This window comes from Podarcis cretensis (genome assembly GCF_951804945.1).
Source record: "Podarcis cretensis genome assembly, chromosome: 13".
Lineage (NCBI taxonomy): Eukaryota > Metazoa > Chordata > Lepidosauria > Squamata > Lacertidae > Podarcis > Podarcis cretensis.
In genome coordinates this window covers 30155277-30175471 of record NC_137182.1, presented here as the reverse complement: position 1 = coordinate 30175471, position 20195 = coordinate 30155277, and the positions used below count along the sequence as shown (strand labels likewise).

Here is a 20195-nt window from a genome sequence, read left to right as displayed (position 1 = left end):
ACTTCCCACATAACATCTCTTCATCCTCTATCAAGCAAATAAGAGGCATTGTCACAGTTCAAGGAAGCACTCCAAAAAGGCCAAAGCATTTGAGAGGGGATGAAGGAGGGGCTGGGTAGAGTCCCATTGGCCAAATAGAGAGGCTTGACGGGTCTGGGGTTCCCCATCCCTATCTCAGGGTATTTATCTATGACAGCTGAGGTGGGGGAGGAATTTGTACATTTTTTGCACTTTCTAAAACAGTATGTGATCCAAAGCACAGCTATCTTTTGAACTTTGCGTTTGTCCTAATTTTGTGATGCAGTTTTCCAGTCAAACAATGCTTACAAAGATTATTAAGGAAAGTATGCATAAAAATGAAAGTCTGTGTGTGGGGGATGTAAAACACAAGAGCAGTCAATTACAACATTCCTAGAGTGTACATGTTTAGACATGGGGAGGGATGTTTGTCCAGCCAGCAGGTAAACTTCCTGTTTCCCTCTGGGCTGGGACAGACTTCCACTGCATGTGACTAGAGGTGGGTGTGGCCTCACCTGTGCAGGTAATGATAAAAGCACAGGGGAGGGGCAGCCATCTCTCTCTCTTACTTCTCTTCCTTTGAACAAGCAACATCTACTGAGTGAAACATGCCCTCTTGGCTCCTAGCCAAGAGAGGACAAAGGGACTATCTTCTTATAAGATAGATTCCAAATGTATGTTACTTCATTAAGCCTAAGTCTGCCTTCTGGGATCTGATTGTGAACAGAATGTGGGTAAACTCTTTTTATCCTTTTGTAAAGGACTGTGTCGTGTCTTCTATTTTGAGAGGGAATAAGGGGAAATTACCAGAATAGTCATTATAGAGGCTTAAGCGAGCATGAGCAAACGCTGCAGTTGCAAACTTAAAGGGGAATGTTTTACTCTGCTGATATTGGAAACTTGTTAACACAAGTTGGATAAGGATATAATCAGACAATATATCCTCTCCTGCATTCCTGGACATTCCCACTGTGTTTGTGTAAAAATTGCTTGCAGCGGTGTGCGCATTTCTCAAAACTGCATATAAAAAGGTGCTTATTGTGAGACATCTATACTGGTGAATTTTCATGAGTTTTCAAGTGTATACTTAGGCTTGTGGTGCTAATACCAGAGACAGCAAAAAAACAAGAAGCTATTTTGGTAAGATCTCAATATTTATTCATTCATCAGCAAAGCAGTAAAGTACAGTATATGCATCATATACAAAGGTTAAGTTGGTTAAAGCAGCGGAAGCCTTGACTCTATTGGCAATCTACACAGGAGCCCACCTGACAGTCATGAGGACCCACAACTACTTGCCATAAGGTGCAACATCACCATCTTTCTGGCTCTAATCAAGTAAGCATGGACTGTCAGCCTTTTGGTTGTTGTCAAAGCATTGAATACAGCCTCGGTTGTCATTGTAGCACCGGAATAGAGGGGAATTCCGGATCCTTTCCCAGGCCTCCACCACAACCTTCTTCTCCTTCTGTGTGTCCCTCCCATAAACAGTCTCAAAAACAAAAGCCCTGGCATCTTCATTGTACCTGTTAAAAAGGGGGTTGACCATCTGTACAATGTTTCTCATGTCACTCTCATTGAGACATCGGTTCACACAGGGGGATAATTTGCTAAAGAAGATCAGGCAACTATTTTGGTCCTTATTAGCTAGGATCCTTTCTACTGGGCTATTCTGGCCTCCGGTCAGTAAACGCCATTCAGCATGCTGTGCTGAACGTTTCAGAAACTTTGGCCTGGCTGCAACAACATCCCCTATCTGATCTGGGTCATACATTCCATTTTCCTGCATAATATCCATATGCATCTGAGTCATTTCATCTGTAGGTAAAGCAGTCTCTAAATTCTGCCGTATAGGATTTCTGCAGTATGTGTTATCCAGTCTTACAGCCACAGCATAATGGTTATTGGGGATGCCATACCTAAGAAAAAACAAAGGAAAGCTGAGAATGAGTGATGCTGAACTATTCCAAACCAGGTTCCTCCTTTTGGTCCATGTTGTCTTGATTTTTTATTATAGTCTCGGCTGCAGTCATTTGAATGGAGAGGCAGAGAAGTTCCAGTTCTACTGCAATATCTGTGATGACCTATTTATAGATAGAAGCCACAACTTAATGTGGGTGCAGATCAGGGGTTCCATGCATTCTAGAGGGGGATACCCTTTTCTTTTAAATACTGTGCTAGTAAAAGCACCATATTTGCTTGCAACAGAAGAAGGCTCTCAGCACATCAGCACTTTCCAGAACACCCATATGACTATGTGCTGCATAATCCCATGGACGTCCCAGGAAGTGAAGCCAGACATTGTGCTGCTCTGAGTGCACAAGTTTTTTTAAAAATAAAGACCACCTCAGCTATGGCACCGCTACTGTGTTTGGGGCACACTGGCCGAGGCTTGTAGCCAGCAAGGCCTGCATAATGCCCAGTTAGTTCCTTCCCAAATAATCCTGTTTCTCCTGCAGTGCCCTTTCTCCCAGAGGTAGGATGGTGGAGGAATGCGATTCAGTCCACATTTAGGGAAGTTTTTAACGTGTGATATTTTATTGTATTTTTGCTTTCTATGGAAGCCGCCCAGAGTGGCTGGGGAGGCCCAGCCAGATGGGCGGGGTATAAATAATAAATTATTATTATTATTATTATTATTATTATTATTATTATTAAAGGTGAACCTACCAAATTTTCACTTTCCAAAACAGTTTGAAAACCAAAATAAGCCCCCGCCCCCCCAAATTCACACTTCTCCAAATTATGCAATGTACTTCTCAAGCAAAGTAATTTGCGCAAATGACCATTGAGATTGCTACAGCCCATTAAAGAGCAGCTTTGTTTTCATGAACTTCGGGGATAAGTGCGTTAAAAAGATTTTCTAGGAAGTGAAAAGACCTCACTGCTAAAGCCCCAATAGAAAGCAGAAAGGCAAGAAAGGGTATAGGTTGAAAACAGATGGGAAACGTTCGACTTCATTACTATGAGAGTTTGGAGGACCTGTTCTGAAAGCAGAAGAAAATGACCATTACAACGTTAGAAGTACTATATAAATGGAAGAACCACTAACCTTTTAAAGTGCTGTAGAATTGGGGTATGCCTTCAGTGTTTACTGTTATGTCCTACCCATATAAGAGCAGATTATTTCCTTAACAAGCTCATTTGGAAATGGATATCTAACTTAAGAGGGTGATTGGAGGAGAAAGTTAGTTCCATAGGAGGGGATTGTTGTTTTTGTTTGTTATTATCGTGTATATTTTTGTGTTTTTATATTGAAACCTGCCCTGTGGTCCTTCGATGAAGGACAAAATAGAAATTTGATTAATTAATTATGCATATATTAAGGTACAGTATGCATAAAAATGCATGTACGTTGTAAAAATAACATAAAAATCATTGTATTAGGGTGGAATTTTTTGCAAAAATGTGTATGTTAGGAAAAACTGCATAAAAACATGTGAATATAAATTTGCGCTAAAGGCTAGTGATTTTTCTTGGAAATGTGGAAAACTGAAGAGTGGAAAGATGAGAACCTGAAATCAACATGCTCACCCATCCCTATGCAGTGCTTCCCTCTACAGGCATCTTACTGTACAAGTTTTTATGTGCCTTGCAATATTCACAGTCATAATGATATTGCCTTCGCCACATCTTCACCCTAATAGCACTTAAAGATGACAAAATGTGAAAGCACGAGTGCCAGAACAAAACCACATGGGCAGACCTTTGAAAGCAAACATATAACACACACACATTTCCCCTCTGCACAAATATACATACACAGACAGAATCTTATTCATTTATCTTAGGCCACCTTGTAGCAGCATCATAACATGAAGCAAAACAATCACCTCCATGTTGTATGAAATACATAATCAAAACGTAAATCATTAAGTGCTTGCTTCGGCAGCACATATACTAAAATGTAAATTATTATGAGTATGAAAGCAAAATGCTTTATTTAGCCAGAATACCAACCCAACATTCTTGCTTGTTTTAGTCCCATGATTTTGTTTTGAGGGGTTTTTCGAAATGTGTTGAACACTTGCTTGGAAAGCCCCAGAAAAATCCAAAACATTACTCACTCTCTGATGTAGTCAATGATTTTCTTCAGGTTGTCTGGATCTATAGACCCAAAGGCTCCACTTGTCAAACACAGCAGGAAAGTCACACTCAACAGGCTGAAACCTAACCGACTTCCGGACACCTGTCAGAAGAAAACAAAAAGAGAAAGCATTGAGAGTAGCGTCATTGGCTAGGTGTTTCCAGCCACTCGGTTCCACTCCCTGCCTTTGGAAGGGTCATAGGAAGCTGCTGCCTGAATGGTGACTGTCTTTGGGAAGCTGAGAGTCCAGAAAATTGATCTAACTGGCTAGCAGTAGTGGGTGGAGACCCTGAGACTGGTAGAGGTTTCCAGAGCTAGACAGCAGAAGCTAGGCTATACCATTCAGATAGGGGTGTAGCTGGACCATCAGCCCAAACTGATAGAAGACACTCCATGCCAATGAGGCTTCTTATGACTCAAGTGACAATAGTGGCTCCAGATATATCCCCAAGCTATGCATTTCCAGTTTCATACACTTACTCCTTAATTAGCTACTTGAGGGTGCAATGCTACCTAGATATAAAATACAGTGGTACCTCGCAAGACGAAATTAATTCGTTCCGCGAGTTTCTTTGTCTTGCAGATTTTTCGTCTTGCGAAGCACGGATGCACCCTGGTATTAACGGTTGTAAGAAAAAGGAAACAAACTCGCAAGACGTTTCGTCTTGCGAAGCAAGCCCATAGGGAAAATCGTCTTGCGAAGCAACTCAAAAAACGAAAAACTCTTTCGTCTTGTGCGTTTTTCGTCTTACGAGGCATTCGTCTTGCGAGGTACCACTGTATACCTATAAGATCCCAGTTCTAAAACGATTACATTGTACTTTAATTTTATTACTGTAAATCTTGAATATTTGTCTTTAAATTTAATCATCTTACATCTTGAAAGCTGTTAATTGTTTTGAACTGCTTGCAGCTCAACCTTGTTGTCAGGAAAGCAGCACATAGATATTAAATCAAAATCCTAATGTTGTAGAATTATACTATTTTTTTTTTCTTTTCAATGAAGTTCAGTGAAGCATTATCATCATTCCTACTTGTTTTGTAAGTAGGAATCATTGGTATGAATTATTGGTATGAATGTTATATTTATTCATAACATGTATTATATGCCACAATAATAACAGAAGCTTGAGAGAGGCATATCAGATAAATTGTAACAGAGTTACTCACTGTCTGCTCCATGGTAAGAAAGTAGCTTGTCTCCCAGTCAAAGATGGTCTTCCTCCCACTTACAACAATAATTCACCAGCTCTTTATATAGCTATTCTGTTTCTCTTAGGAAAGGTTGGCTACCCCTCCTTGTATATAGAACTGCCAATCACAAAACAGAGAGTTGGTCAGGTTTTTTTAAAAAAAAACACCTGACCAATTACAGGAAAAAATTGTCACAAGGCAGGGAGGATCTGCAACTCTTTCTGTTCTTGGTAAGAGAACTGAAAGAGAAACCCTATGGTTACATCTTCCCTCTGCAACACGTAATGACTGTGAAGGGAACCCAAATATTGTTTGCTAAGCTCTTTAGACTGCAAATACATTTGCATCAGCATTTTGGGAAGATTCTTGGTACTGAAACCAGCATCATTACAAAACAGTGCATCAGTTGCTGACTTGCCTCTCTACAGCAGTGTACTTCAGCCTTGGGTTCCTGGATGTTGCTGGACTACAACTCCCATTACCCCTAGGCTTCTTGGTCAATGGTCAGCGATTACAGTGGTACCTCAGGTTACATACGCTTCAGGTTACAGACTCCACTAACCCAGAAATAGTGCTTCAGGTTAAGAACTTTGCTTCAGGGTGAGAACAGAAATTGCACAGTGGTGGTGCAGCGGCAGCAGGAGGCCCCATTAGCTAAAGTGGTGCTTCAGGTTTAGAACAGTTTCAGGTTACAAACAATGCTTACAAAGATTATTAAGGAAGGTATGCATAAAAATGAAAGCGTGTGTGTTTGTGTAAAAATTGCTTGAAGTGGTATGCGCATTTCTCAAAACTGCATATAAAAATGTGCTTATTGTGAGACATCTATACTAATATGCTGGTTAATTTTCATGAGTTTTCAAGTGTATACTTAGGCTTGTGGTGCTAATACCAGAGACAGCAAAAAACAAGAAGCTATTCTGGTAAGATCTCAATATTTATTTATTCATCAGCAAAGCCGTAAAGTATATGCATCATATACAAAGGTTAAGTTGGTTAAAGCAGCGGAAGCCTTGACTCTATTGGCAATCTACACAGGAGCCCACCTGACAATCATGAGGACCCACAACTACCTGCCACAACTATCTTAACCATCTTTCTGGCTCTAATCACTTAAGCCTGGACTGTCAGCCTTTTGGTTGTTGTCAAAGCATTGAATACATTCTCGGTTGTCATTGTAGCACCGGAATAGAGGGGAATTCCGGATCCTTTCTCAGGCCCCCACCACAACCTCCTTCTGTGTGTCCTTCCCATAAACAGTCTCAAAAACAAAAGCCCTGAAATCTTGAGGGAACCTGTTAAAAAGGGGGTTGACCATCTCCACAATCCAGTTCTCATCTTCCTTGTTGAGACAGCGGTCTGTACAAGGAGATAATTTGCTAAAGAATATCAACCATTTTTACCCTTATTTTCCAAGATCCTTTCTACTGGACTATTCTGGCCTCCAGTCAGCAGGCGCCATTCAGCATGTTCTGTATCCTTTTTCATACCCATAGTATAAATAGAAATGCAGTACATCTCACAATAGTGAAGACTGTGACTAGTTGATCTCTGGGCTTGCTCACTCTGCTGTCCAAGTTCTAAGTATTGATGGGCAACTTCCAAGCCATTGCTTGCCCTTCTTGTGGTTCTTTATCTTTAAATAATACTTGGACCAAACTGCCCTACAATTAAAAGCTGCCTTCAGACAGATGTTTATAACCTTCCCCTCCAAACCTCCAAATCTGAAGCTGCCGGCCCGCTCCCCTTTAAATCCAGTGGGAGAAAAGGGAGAAAAAACACAAAGCACGCACAAAAAACACATACAACAAAACAACAAAAACCATAATAACACTAATAACACAATCTGACAATTCAGATTTAAACACTGATATACCTATGACTACACCTTTTTAGCAATATTTCCCCACCTCTCCTCCCCCTACTTCCCACCACTGTCCGCCTTATCACTTAAATATTCCTTCCAGATTTCTTCATATTTATCCACTCTTAATTTGCGTTGAGATGCAATTCATTCGTATGTAGCTAGTCTGTCCATATTATCCATCCATGTGCTCAATGGAATCTTTTTGCGGCTCTTCCAATTCATCAAAACAAGTTTTTTTGCTTCTAATATGGCATGGTACATCCTTTTTTTTTTTACCCCTTCTAATCTCCCACGTTTCCGGAATATAATTTAGAATTAAATTCAATTCCCCTAAATAACAATTTCTTTTTATTACTCTTGCTATAAATGTCCTCACCTCGCACCAAAATGATCTTATCATCGGGCAATTAATCATCATATGTACTAGTTCGCATTTTTACTCCCACATCTCCAGCAGTTGTCTGCACTTGTTATTTTCTTCTGGTATAGTTTTGCTGGAGTCCAGTGGACTCTGAATATTATTTTCTGCTGGATAAGTCTTAGTCTTAGATCCATTGAGGCTATCTCTGTTGATTTTATACTTGACTCCCATATATCATTTGTTATCTGTACCCCTAACTCTTCATTTTTGTCTATCATATTCTAAATCATATTTCTTCCTGTTGAGTAGGGTTTTATATAGTGCAAGTGTAGAGCTCTTTGTTTTTGTTGCAGAAATTAAATCTTGTAGCAGCATGGGTGTTTCCGATGCTGCTAGAGCGTCAGGGCCAAACTGCCTTTCCAACATATGTTTCAATTGGATGTATTGCCATTGTGTTTCACTGGTTAATCCATACTTTACTTATATTCCACAAATTTGTAATTTTCATCAATTAATTGATTCAATGTCAAAATACCTTTTTTCATCCAATTTTGCCAAATTATTACTTGATTTCCAATTTTTAATTTTGGTTTGGCCCATATTGTTAATTTCTCATTATTTTTATTTATATTCATTCAAATTTTATAGGTGCTTTCATAGTCTCCAGGATAATAGGATATTTCATAAATTTGGAGCCAAGTTTAGTCCACCCTACAAGAGGTTCAAAGAAACTACATTCGAGAGTAGCCCAACTGGGATTCCTGCTAGCTCTCCAATCGTTAGTCTTACTCAGTAGGTAGGCTGGTGATATAGTTCCAGATCTGGGAGACCAAAGCCACCTTCCTTAGTTGGAAGTTGCATTTAATGTAGTGATATTTTTAGTGGCTTTGTACCCCATAGGCACGATCTAAATAGTTGATTTGTTTTTTGGAAGTAAAATTTGGGAACATGTATTGGTAATCCTCTAAGAATGTATAAAAGCTTTGGAACGACATTCATTTTGAGGGCATTAATCTTCTTCTTTTATAGAGCCATTCCACCTCTCTTGGGGGGGGGAGCCTCTCCTACAGTTTCAAATTGCATAGAGTAAACAAAACAGGAATGAGTTGAGTTCCTAGGAAGGATCTGAAGCACGTCACTACATGAAAAAAGAATGGTGGAACAGGAACTGCGTGATAAAACATAAAAGACAGTTGACAATCAAGGAGGGTGGCCAATTACTAATGCAAATTCCACCAAAGAAAAGGAACTGGTATTTCTGGAGAAGTGTATAAATTGCCACGTGTCGTCTGCTTAACCTTGAGGTGATCTTTCGTTTTGTTTTTTGGCATGGAGCCTATTCATTCCATGGAAGTCAGGGAGAGTGAAAGATCCGAGGTCATGTACACAGTCAAATATTATAACAGACTCCTTCTGTAAACAGCTTTGTGGGATTTCTAAGGAAATTGTGTAAGTGGTGCTTTTCTCTTTCTTCCTCTGTCTGCAGTGTGGCAACAGGGGGCAATCTGGGGGCAGAAGTTCACAGCCCCACTTAACAGAATCAGCTGGAGGTCACAAACTGCAGAAGGGCTGGGTTGTGGCATTCTCTTTCTTTTGGTGTTAAGATTTTTATTAAAGTTTTTCATAATACAGTAAGATATAGAAAACTAATGTAATTTTTTTATTCTAAAAAGCTACAAAAAGTACAAATAGAATAAGGTGTCCTCTCTTAAAGGTAGTTCTTAACCCTTGCCACCCACAGAAGGTAGTAGCCACTTTCTCCTCCTAGCCTCTCACCCTGGAAAACCAACATTTTCTTGCCTCCCATCCAGGGTCTCTCCATCAACCATCTATCACTCCTGGACCCTAATAAAAGCCCTGAGTAGAGGATGTCAGAGAAGAGAGAGAATGAAAAAAAGAGAAAAGAAAGAGGAAGAATCAGGAAGAAGAAAGAAAAGAGAGGCAGGGGGGAGAGAGAAAGGGAAAGGAAACAATTTAAAATTTAAAAAAGGACTTCTTATTTTCCATCTGCCAGTTGCATTAAAACAAAATGATAACATACAACTCTCCTCCACTTTCTGTTAAACAATATTTCTTTGACGTCCAATTGTCTCAAAATCATTCATTTCCTTGTCCACAAATGAAAAGATACATTGCATCAACAGCAGTACAATGGTACCTCAGGTTAAGTACTTAATTCGTTCCGGAGGTCCGTTCTTAACCTGAAACTGTTCTTAACCTGAAGCACCACTTTAGCTAATGGGGCCTCCTGCTGCTGCCGCACCGCTGGAGCACGATTTCTGTTCTTATCCTGAAGCAAAGTTCTTCACCTGAAGCACTATTTCTGGGTTAGCAGAGTCTGTAACCTGAAGCGTATGTAACCTGAGGTATCACTACTGATTTTCTGGGTTTATACAAAGACAGGATGAAAGAAGAAGAAATACTAATGAGGGCATGAGGAGAACTGAGGTGTATGCTAAATCTAAGTCAGCTGTGCTGTGTTCATTTCTGCCAAAAGGAATGTGAGCTAAGTTCTCCAATAGAAGCATCCATGATTTAATTCTTAGAATACCCCCTACAACCATGATCACATGTACAATAAATATGATGGGGAAACACAGAGTAGTTGTGAGGCACACTTTCACACATTCCCATAAATCCTTGCCACCATCCTTTTTAATGAAATATAGATTACAGTGTACCATAAAGACATGCTTTTATATTGTCTCATTGTTTTCTCCTTATTAGCTGTTCCCTGCTGTTCAGCTCGGGCCTCAGCACAATGATGTAGCATTTAGGGAAAAATATGCAACCCAGTAATCCAGCACCAGAGGACAAGATGGAGAAGATTTCCACAGCCACCATGTATTTTCCCTTGGTGCTGAAGTAGGTTGGAATAAAAGTCAACCAAACACTGCAAAATACCAACATGCTGAAAGTGATAAATTTGGCCTCATTGAAACTGTCAGGCAACTTCCTGGCTAGGAAAGCTACAATGAAGCTGGCAAAGGCTAGGAAGCCTATATAGCCCAAGACACAGTAGAACATGGTAGCTGAACCTTCATTACATTCTAGTATTATCTCTCCATGCACTGAGTGCATGTCTCTATCTGGGAACGGAGGAGAAGTAAATAACCAAAGAGCACAAATGCCTGCTTGAATGAAGGAGCAGGAAAAGACCATAGAATTTGCCAACCCTTTCCCCACACATTTCCTCATCTTGGCCCCTGGCTTGGTTGCCATGAATGCCAGGACCACAGTGAGGGTTTTTGCCAACACAGATGAAAGAGCCACAGAAAAGATGATGCCAAAAGTAATTTGTCGAAAAAGGCAGATGATCTTTCCAGGTTGTCCAATGAAAAGTAAAGAGCAGAGGAAGCAAAGGAGGAGGGAGATGAGGAGGATGCTGGTAAGGGTTGCGTTGTTGGCTTTGACTATGGGAGTGTCTTTGTGCTTCATAAAAATTCCAAGAACTAAACTTGTGATCAAAGAGAAATAAATAGCAGTGGTAGCTAAAATATTCCCTAAAGTTTCTTTATAAGAAAGATAAACTAGAATCTTGGGAATGCATTCAATTTGGTTGTTGTTGGGATACTGGTCTTCTGGACAACCGATGCAGGCATCCATGTCTGAAAAAAAGGAGGAGCTGTTTAAGTACAGTGGAACCTCCACTTACCACCATAATTCGTTCCGGCAGCCTGGCCTTTAGGCAAAACGGGTCACTGGTAGAAGCGCCGTTGTGCGCATGTGCAGACGGCGGCAGCCGCTTCTGCATGTGCGCAAACGGCAGAAGCCACTTCTGTGTGTGCACGAATCACGGCAAACCCGGTATTTACTTCCGGGTTTGCTGCGGTCACAACTTGGATCGGGCCCAAGTAGAGGCGGTCGTAAGTAGAAAATGTAAAAATGTTAACCAACATCTTCCTTATGTTTATGTTCTTTCACCAACGCTAGGAGAAAGGACTCCCATAATTTTAAAGAGAAAGTGAGAATGTTTGGTGATCACACTGATCTGGTAATGGCTAAATGTTTCTGTGTAACCAAGATTTTTGTGATGCAGACCTCTTCTCAAGTCATGAACATAGAAGATTGTCCTTGGAAATGCTGTTATTTATCAATCTTAATCCTCATGTGTAATTTACAAAATTGTTATAGGTGTTATTGCAATAATGTAGGTGGAGCACTTTAAACATCCAGTAAGTACTTTTCACATGCCAAATTATTATTATTGCTTTTATTTCTATTTTTTACAGTTGTATTTATTTGTGTATGGAGAATCCTTTAATCCCAAAGCATGATATGAAGGCACATTACTGTCGCAAAGCGAGCTGGTCAGTAAATCACAATGTTCAAAGCTAGAGTTATCCTTGATTAGAAAAAAACACGATCTTCACATACTTGGCTGAGTTTCAATACCTAATGAGTACAGCAGCTCATTCCCTGTAGGTCTTACTCCACGAAACCAGTTACCGAGACTAAAGATCATCCCCCTCCCCCAGCCATCTATGTCTCCTCCCAGGGTTTTTTCCTAGCAATTGGAGACTGCGCCTGTGTTCTGCTCCTCTCATTTTGTGCCTCTTCTGGTTTTCAGAGTTGGGGGGATGGGAGATTGTCACAGAAGGGAGGGGAGACACCTGTGATTCTTCCCTAACCTGGCTCATCTCTGCCTCTTGACCTCCCTCCTCCTACTCACCAACTTTAGCTTCCACCTCTGATTATTGACTTCTCTCAACTAGGTCATGCTGTTTCATGTTCCCTGTGTCTTTTATAAAATGTATTGATTATTCCTCCTACCCTTCTGGTGTGAGATCTTCCCTTCCGGACAACGAGCACAATCATAGCAGCAAAATCTCTCTCCTTCTTTCTTCTTCCTGCTGTAGCCAGGATAGCAATTGTCATTGCACACAGAAATTGGCAGCACCTGTACAGAAACATGAAGGATTATTAGCAACACAACCAGTCAATTCAATGCAATTTGCTTCCTTGGAGAAAAAGAAACCATCTAACCTATTGCATGCCCTATAGGCCACAACAGGAACTCCTGGAACTCAGCGAACAATATTGCTAGTCCATCCAGGATTACACCAAGCCAGGTGGAACAGTATATTCTTCCTTGGGACCTCTTCTTCTGACCTACCTAATGCACAGATATGATACACTGTTGCCAAAATGAATACATTGGACTACAAATGGAAGGCTGAGAGGCAATGCTTGAACATCACATTTTACAGCTTCCTCCCTCTCAAATCCATGTTTAGATACCTGCCAAGTCATGATGATATTCTATGCTCCTTGACAGTAAAATTATTGTCCAGCCTAGGATCATCCAGTCCAGTTCCAGCAATTCCCAGTGGGGTGAATGAGACAGAGCCACTTTGGCAAACAGAAATAGCATTAGCTGATATTGCTCTCCAAGCACATTATCACCATACATCTAAGTATCTTTCTCATTCAATTTGCTCTGCATCAAAACAAGCACCTACAAAAGGTAGGTAGTCTCAAGTGCTGGGATGATGGGAGTTGTGTATTCTACCAACCAAGATGACAAAGTCTCTTTGAGATGAGACCTTGTTCATGGAATAAAGAGATTCTGTGAGATTTTAGAAGAATTAAAACTTTAATGCAATAAGATGCTTTCAAAAGCAATAACATTGCCTTTTTGAAAATTGAGCATATTGACTCTTATTTACTCAATCATTTGATGCCATGTCTCACCTGATTAAAGCTTTGGTGCCAGACAATCTGGTCATCATGAATGGTTAACTCTTTGCCTGGAGGAGCCTGGGGTTCCAGTCTTCCAACTTTTACTCTAGCCACCGAGCCATTGGGAAACATCATCCAGTTTGTGACATCAAAACTGGCCACTAATTCTCCATTTACATCAAAGTACACAATGTCTCCAGCACTGTTATTGAATATGGTGTTACCTAGAAAGTGATGCACCTAATTTGGAAGAGTATATTGACAAAGAGATACTTACGTAGGCTTCAAAAGTAATTTAATATTTAGCATTCTTAAAAGTCTGTCCTGCTCTTTTTTGGTTATGAGTTCACTATTTCTAGCTGTCATTTCTTGACCCATTGTTGATAAAACTGTCATTAGTCTATCATGAGTCTGGTGCTACTTGTAAGAATGAATAGCCCTCCCCCCCCCATTCCCTAATACTTGCCAACTGTTGGTATGTAATTAATAATAATAATAATAATAATAATAATAATAATAATAATAATATCATCATCATCATCATTTTATTTTATTTATATTCCACACATCTAGCTGGGTTGCCCCAGCCATTCTGGGAAGCTTCCAACACATACAACCATAATAAAATGTCAAACATTAAAAACATCTTGATACAGGGCTGCCTTCAAAAGTCTTCTACAAGTTGTGTTTATCTCCTTGACGTCAGATAGCAGGGCATTCCACAGGGAGGGCGCCATTGTCGAAAAATGCCTTCTGCCTGGTTCCCTGTAATTTTACTTCTTGCAGTGAGGGAACCACCTCAAGGCCCTTGGAGGTGAACCTCAGTGTCTGGGCTGAACAATTGGGGTGGAGATTGGGTGTAAATGATGATGATGATGATGATGATGATGATGATGATGATAGAATATTATACAGGATCAAGGCTGTTAAGGGCTTTCAAGATCATCCCCAACACTTTGAATTGTGCTCAGAAACATACTGGGAGCCAATGGAGATCCTTTAGGACCAGGCGGCCGCTCCCAGTCACCAATCTAGCTATCTCATTCTGATTTAGTTGTAGTTTTCGAGTTGCCTTTATCTCTGGGCCATAAACTAGTCTGTTTTGTTGCCATTGTGTTTAATTGTCATTACCTGCCAGGGTTGTACATTCTGAAATCCTAGTTTCCCTCCTTCTTGCATTCTTCTGTATCTGGAGCTCTGTGTGTACATGGCATGCAAAGCATGTGCCACAGCATAGACAGCATTGTAGATGTTGTAACTGTGGCCAGTCATGTGCATTTCAAACAGATTTCCAGGAAGATTCTCTAGCTTCTCCTTTCCAGTGCAACTCTTCTTCCCCTCCTCCTCCTGTCCATTAGACTTCTTTAATGAGCAGCTGAATGCCTGTTCCCAGAAGTCCTGGATAAAACCATCTCCTTTGGCCCAGGAAGGTCTTATTCCTTCATTGAACTTTTGAAATCCCAATGGCTGATCTGAATGAATAGTGAAGGATATGGAACCATGAAAGGTCTGCATATCCCAATTCTTTTGAACAGACAGTGATTCAAAATCCCAGTGGGAGGTAACAACCCACACTTTGCTAAGAGGTGGCAGTGACAAGAAAGGTGCTAGAAAGAGCAACACTCTCAAAACCTGAAAGGATGGAGGTTCTCCATATATAAAGAATACACTGACTTTTCCCTCCCTGAGAATCTCATATTTGTACTGCTGCTGTATTAGCAAGTCTATCAGTTCATCCATATAACTCCATTTTGGTATTCTTACTATGAAGGCATAACATATGCCATTCTGGGAAAGCAGTGGCACCATTGTATGCAGAAAGCGGTCCCCTTTGTCATCAGCCACAGCCAGGAGCCCAACCCATGTCCATCCGAAATGCTGAAATAACCGCACAGCTCCCATGTGTTGATGGGCTTCATTGGGTACCATCTGGTACAAAAATGGAAGCAGCATTTTGCCATGTTGTCCTGTGAAAAATGATCCATAAGGAAGCTGAAAGAAAGTGTATAATAATTTTTCACACAACAAAAAGGTCTGTCTTTGTATCCTAGAGCTGGAAAAGGTCCCATAGGCAATCAGGTGCAAAATCTAGCATGATGCAGGAAATCAATATATATCACCCACGATATATGACTTTTTGTGGCTCTGCCTGAAGAACTCCGGGGTACTCTAAGCAAACCCCAACTTTGCCATGCACACACCCTCAATCTCAATTTTAGATCCTCTCAATTTGGAGCCCCCTTGGCTCAGTGTCCTGTGAGGGGGAACCATCCACCCTGCCCTAAATCTGGCACTGCTCCAGCAAGGACCCTTTGGTAATTGTTTCTATATTTGAACTACATGTAGCATTAAGAGGAGTCTCTTAATGCTGCTCCAAAATCTTGCCCTACCCTTTGGAACAGCAGGTGACAATTTGTTTCCCAACTCAATTTTGTACTTGAAGAGGGATGTAAGGTTCACGTCCCCCCCCACACACACACATTTTAATCTCCTCTTCCCTGGGCTAAATATACCCAATTCCTCCAACCTTTTGTCATAGGCATTTCTCCCCATTCTCCTGACCATCTTCACCATCTTCCTCTGAAGCTGTTTCAAGTTATCTTTATCTATGATAAAGTGCAGCACTGAAGACTAAACATAATAATAAACTTGAGGTGTGCTAATTAAATAACATTCAGCTTTTACTTCTCAATATATAGCACTTTGGTTGCATTGATGGAGCTTAAAATTGCATTAAGACTTTTCTGCAGCTGCATCACAGTTGTAACTGATAGCTCTTGGTCTACTACAGTGGTTCCCAAACTTTTTGTGTGGAAGGAATCTTTTCAAGAGAGAAATTCATCATGGAGCAGTATTGTCACCCTTATGAATGTGCATTTGGGGCTGTTTTTACATTTATTTTATTTATTTATTTACATTTATTTTATTTATTTTTCTTTCCAAGCTCTTCACGGAGCACTTGGAGATGCTTGGAGATGCTTCGTGGAGCACCATGCTCAGTTTGGGAACCATTGGTCTACTATATCTTGTTCAAGTGTGTTGTTGTTCTGCCAGTTGTCCCCTATCCAAAGGTTTGCTTTTGAATTTTTTTCTGCCTTAGTTTGGCACTTTGTTTATTTGCATTTTGTTAATTTCAGAGCAGTTTTCCATTCTTTATCTTTCAATCAACCTAATGATATTACCATATAGTCTGCACTGAAACAGATTTCTAATGAAACTTTTTGAACTTTTTGAATGCTGTGCTGAAATCAAGACTAGGGATACAGGAAAGAATCAGTTTATTTCTAACCCATATTCATTGCAATCAGCACTGTTTCCATGCCACTGCCACTAAGAACTACATTCATATCTCTGTCTGCTGTGCCCAAATTTTATGCAATTAACTATGTCATTAATGATACAATTACATCATTTCAATGCAATGCCCATTTCATTTCAATGTAAAGGAAACATCAGGAAAAAATTATGTGTGTGTGTGTCATCTGTTACACATCATTTGGGGACTGAAAACAACAACAATGAATAAAGATCATATGTGCTTGCATGATTTCCATTCCTGACCACAAATGAACATGTAAACTGAGGCAATTTCCATTTCCATGTGTGCCACGTGGTATCTCTAGAGCTTACCTGTGGGATCTTGTGGATTGCTGAAATAATGGCCATATTGGCAGAGATTTCAGAGACAGATCCTCCAATTAGAGCTATCAGCTTGTTCTGGCCATCACAACAGAAGTTGGGGGCAAACTTCTGTTTGGAAAGCAGGCTAAGGCTAGCTTTATAAGTCATTATTGCGGTGAAGTAGCTATTGAGGATATAGAAGCCCATGGAGGCGTTTGATAAGATGCTAGGATTCTCATTGATCTCTTTGACAGCAAATGCTAAAGCCAGAATGTGCTGGTAGTTCTTAGGCACTGAACTGTAAAAAGAGGTACAGCCTGTTTAATATAGCAGCAGCAAAGCAGCAGTAAAAATACATTTGTACACTTCATCAACATTCATTTGCAAACTACTGATATTGAGATGTAACTAAATGCCACAGAAGTTGAAAAAGCAAAAGTACAGCAAAGTTAGCAGAAAGTAAGATATATGAAACAGGTATTCTTCTTATGAATAGTTGAATGATCAGAATGTTTGGGGATTGTTCAAGAGCTTAACATGCTGCTCCTTTCATTTGTTAGGTTCACTTTCTTTACAACAATAATTCACTCCTTTTGCACACAAACACAGGTGCTAGCCCAAAATAGATTTGACATATATAATGTACTTCCTAGCTTTTGAAAGCAACCTCTGAGAAGAGACAAGCAAGCCTCTTCTGTTGTCTCTCCAGTAACTTTCTTGGTATTCACTAATGCCTGACCATGCAAGCACTCTATCCATGGCTCTGGGGTGTGCCTCCAAGCCCTGCCCCAATGACCTGTGTGCATTGCCTCAAATGCTCAGCCCTCAACATCCCCTGTGTTGAGTGGGGAAGTTCTGCAGGAGAATGTTATTCATGTTTGCTTGAATGTGAGTAGAACACCTCTCACTATCATGGGCTGTGCTTTATTAATCAACATAGGGACTGGGAAGGCATGCGAGGACATTGGGAGCAGGCCTTGAATGTGTGCCTCTCCCTTGTCCACCCATTGAACCTTTACATGTCTGTGAACATGCCTTAAAAACCTCTGTAGCAACCATTTCAATCATTGAAGAAATATACTGTATGATGAAGTCACTTCAGTGCAAGCAACTAATGGATCATTTAATCTCCTAAAGCCAGGGACCCATTGCTGCAATTCAGTGGCGTAGCGTGGGTTGTCAGCACCCGGGGCAAGGCAAGTAATTTGCGCCCCCTAACCCATGGATTTGCGCCCCCTAACCCATGGATTTATGCCCCCTAACCCTAACCCCGAGATGTTGCACCCGGTGTCCCTGTGTAAGGTAGCTAGCTATGTGTTGAGGCTTCAGACAATAAATAATGCCTTAATGGTGCTTAATTATACTAAGATACTAAGAACTTGTAATGGTTCTAGGGGTTGCTCGTGCGTAAGCCGGTGCTTATCTCCCCGGCTGGGTGCAAACACCTGGCTGGGTTGCCTAAGTGAACCTTTTCTGTCCGGACAGCCACTTATCCGTGGCTGACTTAATCGCTGGCAGAATCCGTCAGTGGGCATTTCTTAAACTTCTTCCAGCAAAGAAGCTCTTTGACGCCTAGTCTCCTCCTACTCTCTCTGCGCAGAAGCCTTCTGCGCAAGGAGGGCGTGGGCAACGGAGGACCCCTACTCTCCCCACTGGTCCCAGGCAAGGAGTCATGGGACTGCCTCACCGCTTCCCCCATCTGTCCCCCTTCTCCACTTGTGCTATGCTGATTCTCTTCCCCAGAAGATGAGCTGCTTCTCCCGATCCCTGGACGCTCTCTGGAATCCCTCTGGCTTTTGCTCTCTCCCTCCAGCACTGATGGCAGTTCCCTGACAGAACTGAACTATTATAGAATGAGAGATCGAGGGGGGTGGGAGAGAGAGGGGGGGAAGGAAGGAAGGAAGGAAATCTTACATGGATTCCTCAATCAAGGCCTGTGCTGGCTGTTCCAAGAATGAGAGGTTGTTATAAAGGAAGTAGACTTGAGAAACAATCCCACCAATCACAAAATCTCCTGACTGGTAAAATTCATGGGGAATAGGATGGGGATCATCATATATGGAACAATTAATAGAATGAGTCTTGCATACAGTATGACACAGCATTATAAGCAGCAACGTCACCACCAACATGATTCTGTTGACAAAAAGTCCTCTCCAAATGTAGATTTCCATGTTTCCATCTACAGCATCCTGTAAGGTTAGGAACATCTTTGCCACAGCCTCCCTTGAATTTTGGTTGATTCCATTGCTACACTGAGCCTTTTAGGGAATTTGTGTGCCCGTCTTATAGTTAAAAGTAGCTCCTTGTCGATCTGTGTTCCTGAACATAATTTTCTTTTTATTGCCTCACTGTATTCTCAACAGGAGACTGAGAAGTACACATTTTCCTTTTCTTAAAAAATAGTCATACACGCCTCTTCATGTACAGGTATCTATTATTTTGTTTTAAAGTGTTAAAAAAAAAGAAAAGGTGTAACCTTGAGGATTTTCAATCAGCTTGTCCGAATGAGGGTGAGACAGTGTGCAGCAATGAATGTGTAAATCAATAACTAATCAATGTGGCCTAATTTTTCACAGTAAGAAACTGGGAAATGGAAGATGAAATGGGCAAGAAGAGAGGATAAGAATTGGGATTCACATAGTTTATATTGGGGTGGGGGTTAAAATCATGACAGAAAAATCTTGTGGAAGCAATGGCAGCATATAAAGGGGAAATGATCATAGGAAAAAAAATGGCACCGCCTTACCTATGCCTAGATCCTGTTCTTAACAATATGTGTGGTTGTCCTCAGGTGTTGCTTGTTGATCTTGCGAATGGGCTTCGGTTGTCAATTGTGTAGGAAGACTTTTAAAAAACAGTAATTATGATTCTATCTTCCCCAGTGTGTTGTTGGTCTATGAAGTTTGTTACCGCTAGGAGTTCCTCTCAAATTATAGAACAGTTATTTTCTTCTTAGAGGGATAATAACTAGTTTGTGGAAATTTGCCTGGTGACCCCAAGTTAACTTTGCCCAGGACTATATTTAAGTTTAACCACAGATCACTCAAAATTAGTATAATGTGAAAGCTGAGGTTTAACTTCAGTTACAACCTGGAGAATTTGAGGCTCAGCATTATGTTGGTATATAGCTCTTTATGTTGTCAGGGGGGGTTTTTGTATGTATTTCTCCTAATGTACCATTTTTAATGCAAGTTTGCCTAACATTTTTGCAATGCAATGTTCCACAATATAATGCATAATGTACATTCTCTTCACTAATATATGCATTTCTATGCACACTTTAGTCTATGCATTATTACACACATTACTTGAATTGCAAAATTCAGAGACACACACATTTGGAAGGATAGTTGTGTTTTGCT

General features: G+C 40.7%; 2 protein-coding genes across 2 annotated transcripts; both read right to left on the bottom strand.

The window, feature by feature from the left end:
• Positions 1 to 1205: 1205 nt before the first annotated feature.
• Positions 1206 to 5768, bottom strand: LOC307200220 (uncharacterized protein). Its single transcript, XM_079948640.1, has 4 exons — positions 5718 to 5768; positions 5276 to 5416; positions 4086 to 4207; positions 1206 to 1937 (listed from the first exon to the last, which is right to left on the bottom strand). The coding sequence occupies exons 2-4, from the start codon at positions 5285 to 5287 to the stop codon at positions 1349 to 1351; spliced, it is 723 nt and encodes a 240-aa protein (XP_079804766.1). The 5' UTR covers positions 5288 to 5416; positions 5718 to 5768; the 3' UTR covers positions 1206 to 1348.
• Positions 5769 to 10233: 4465 nt separating this feature from the next.
• Positions 10234 to 19040, bottom strand: LOC307200541 (vomeronasal type-2 receptor 26-like; the record flags this gene model as incomplete). Its single annotated transcript, XM_079949077.1, has 6 exons — positions 10234 to 11135; positions 12301 to 12427; positions 13222 to 13449; positions 14341 to 15201; positions 16840 to 17128; positions 18745 to 19040. 6 exons carry the CDS (start codon positions 19038 to 19040, stop codon positions 10234 to 10236), a joined length of 2703 nt encoding a protein of 900 aa, XP_079805203.1.
• Between the last annotated feature and the right edge of the window lie 1155 nt (positions 19041 to 20195).

Coding starts and splice junctions, on each gene's coding strand:
- LOC307200220 (XM_079948640.1), bottom strand. Junction 1,938..4,085: donor ATCATTGACTACATCAGAGA/GTGAGTAATGTT, acceptor GTTTTTTCTTAG/GTATGGCATCCCCAATAACC.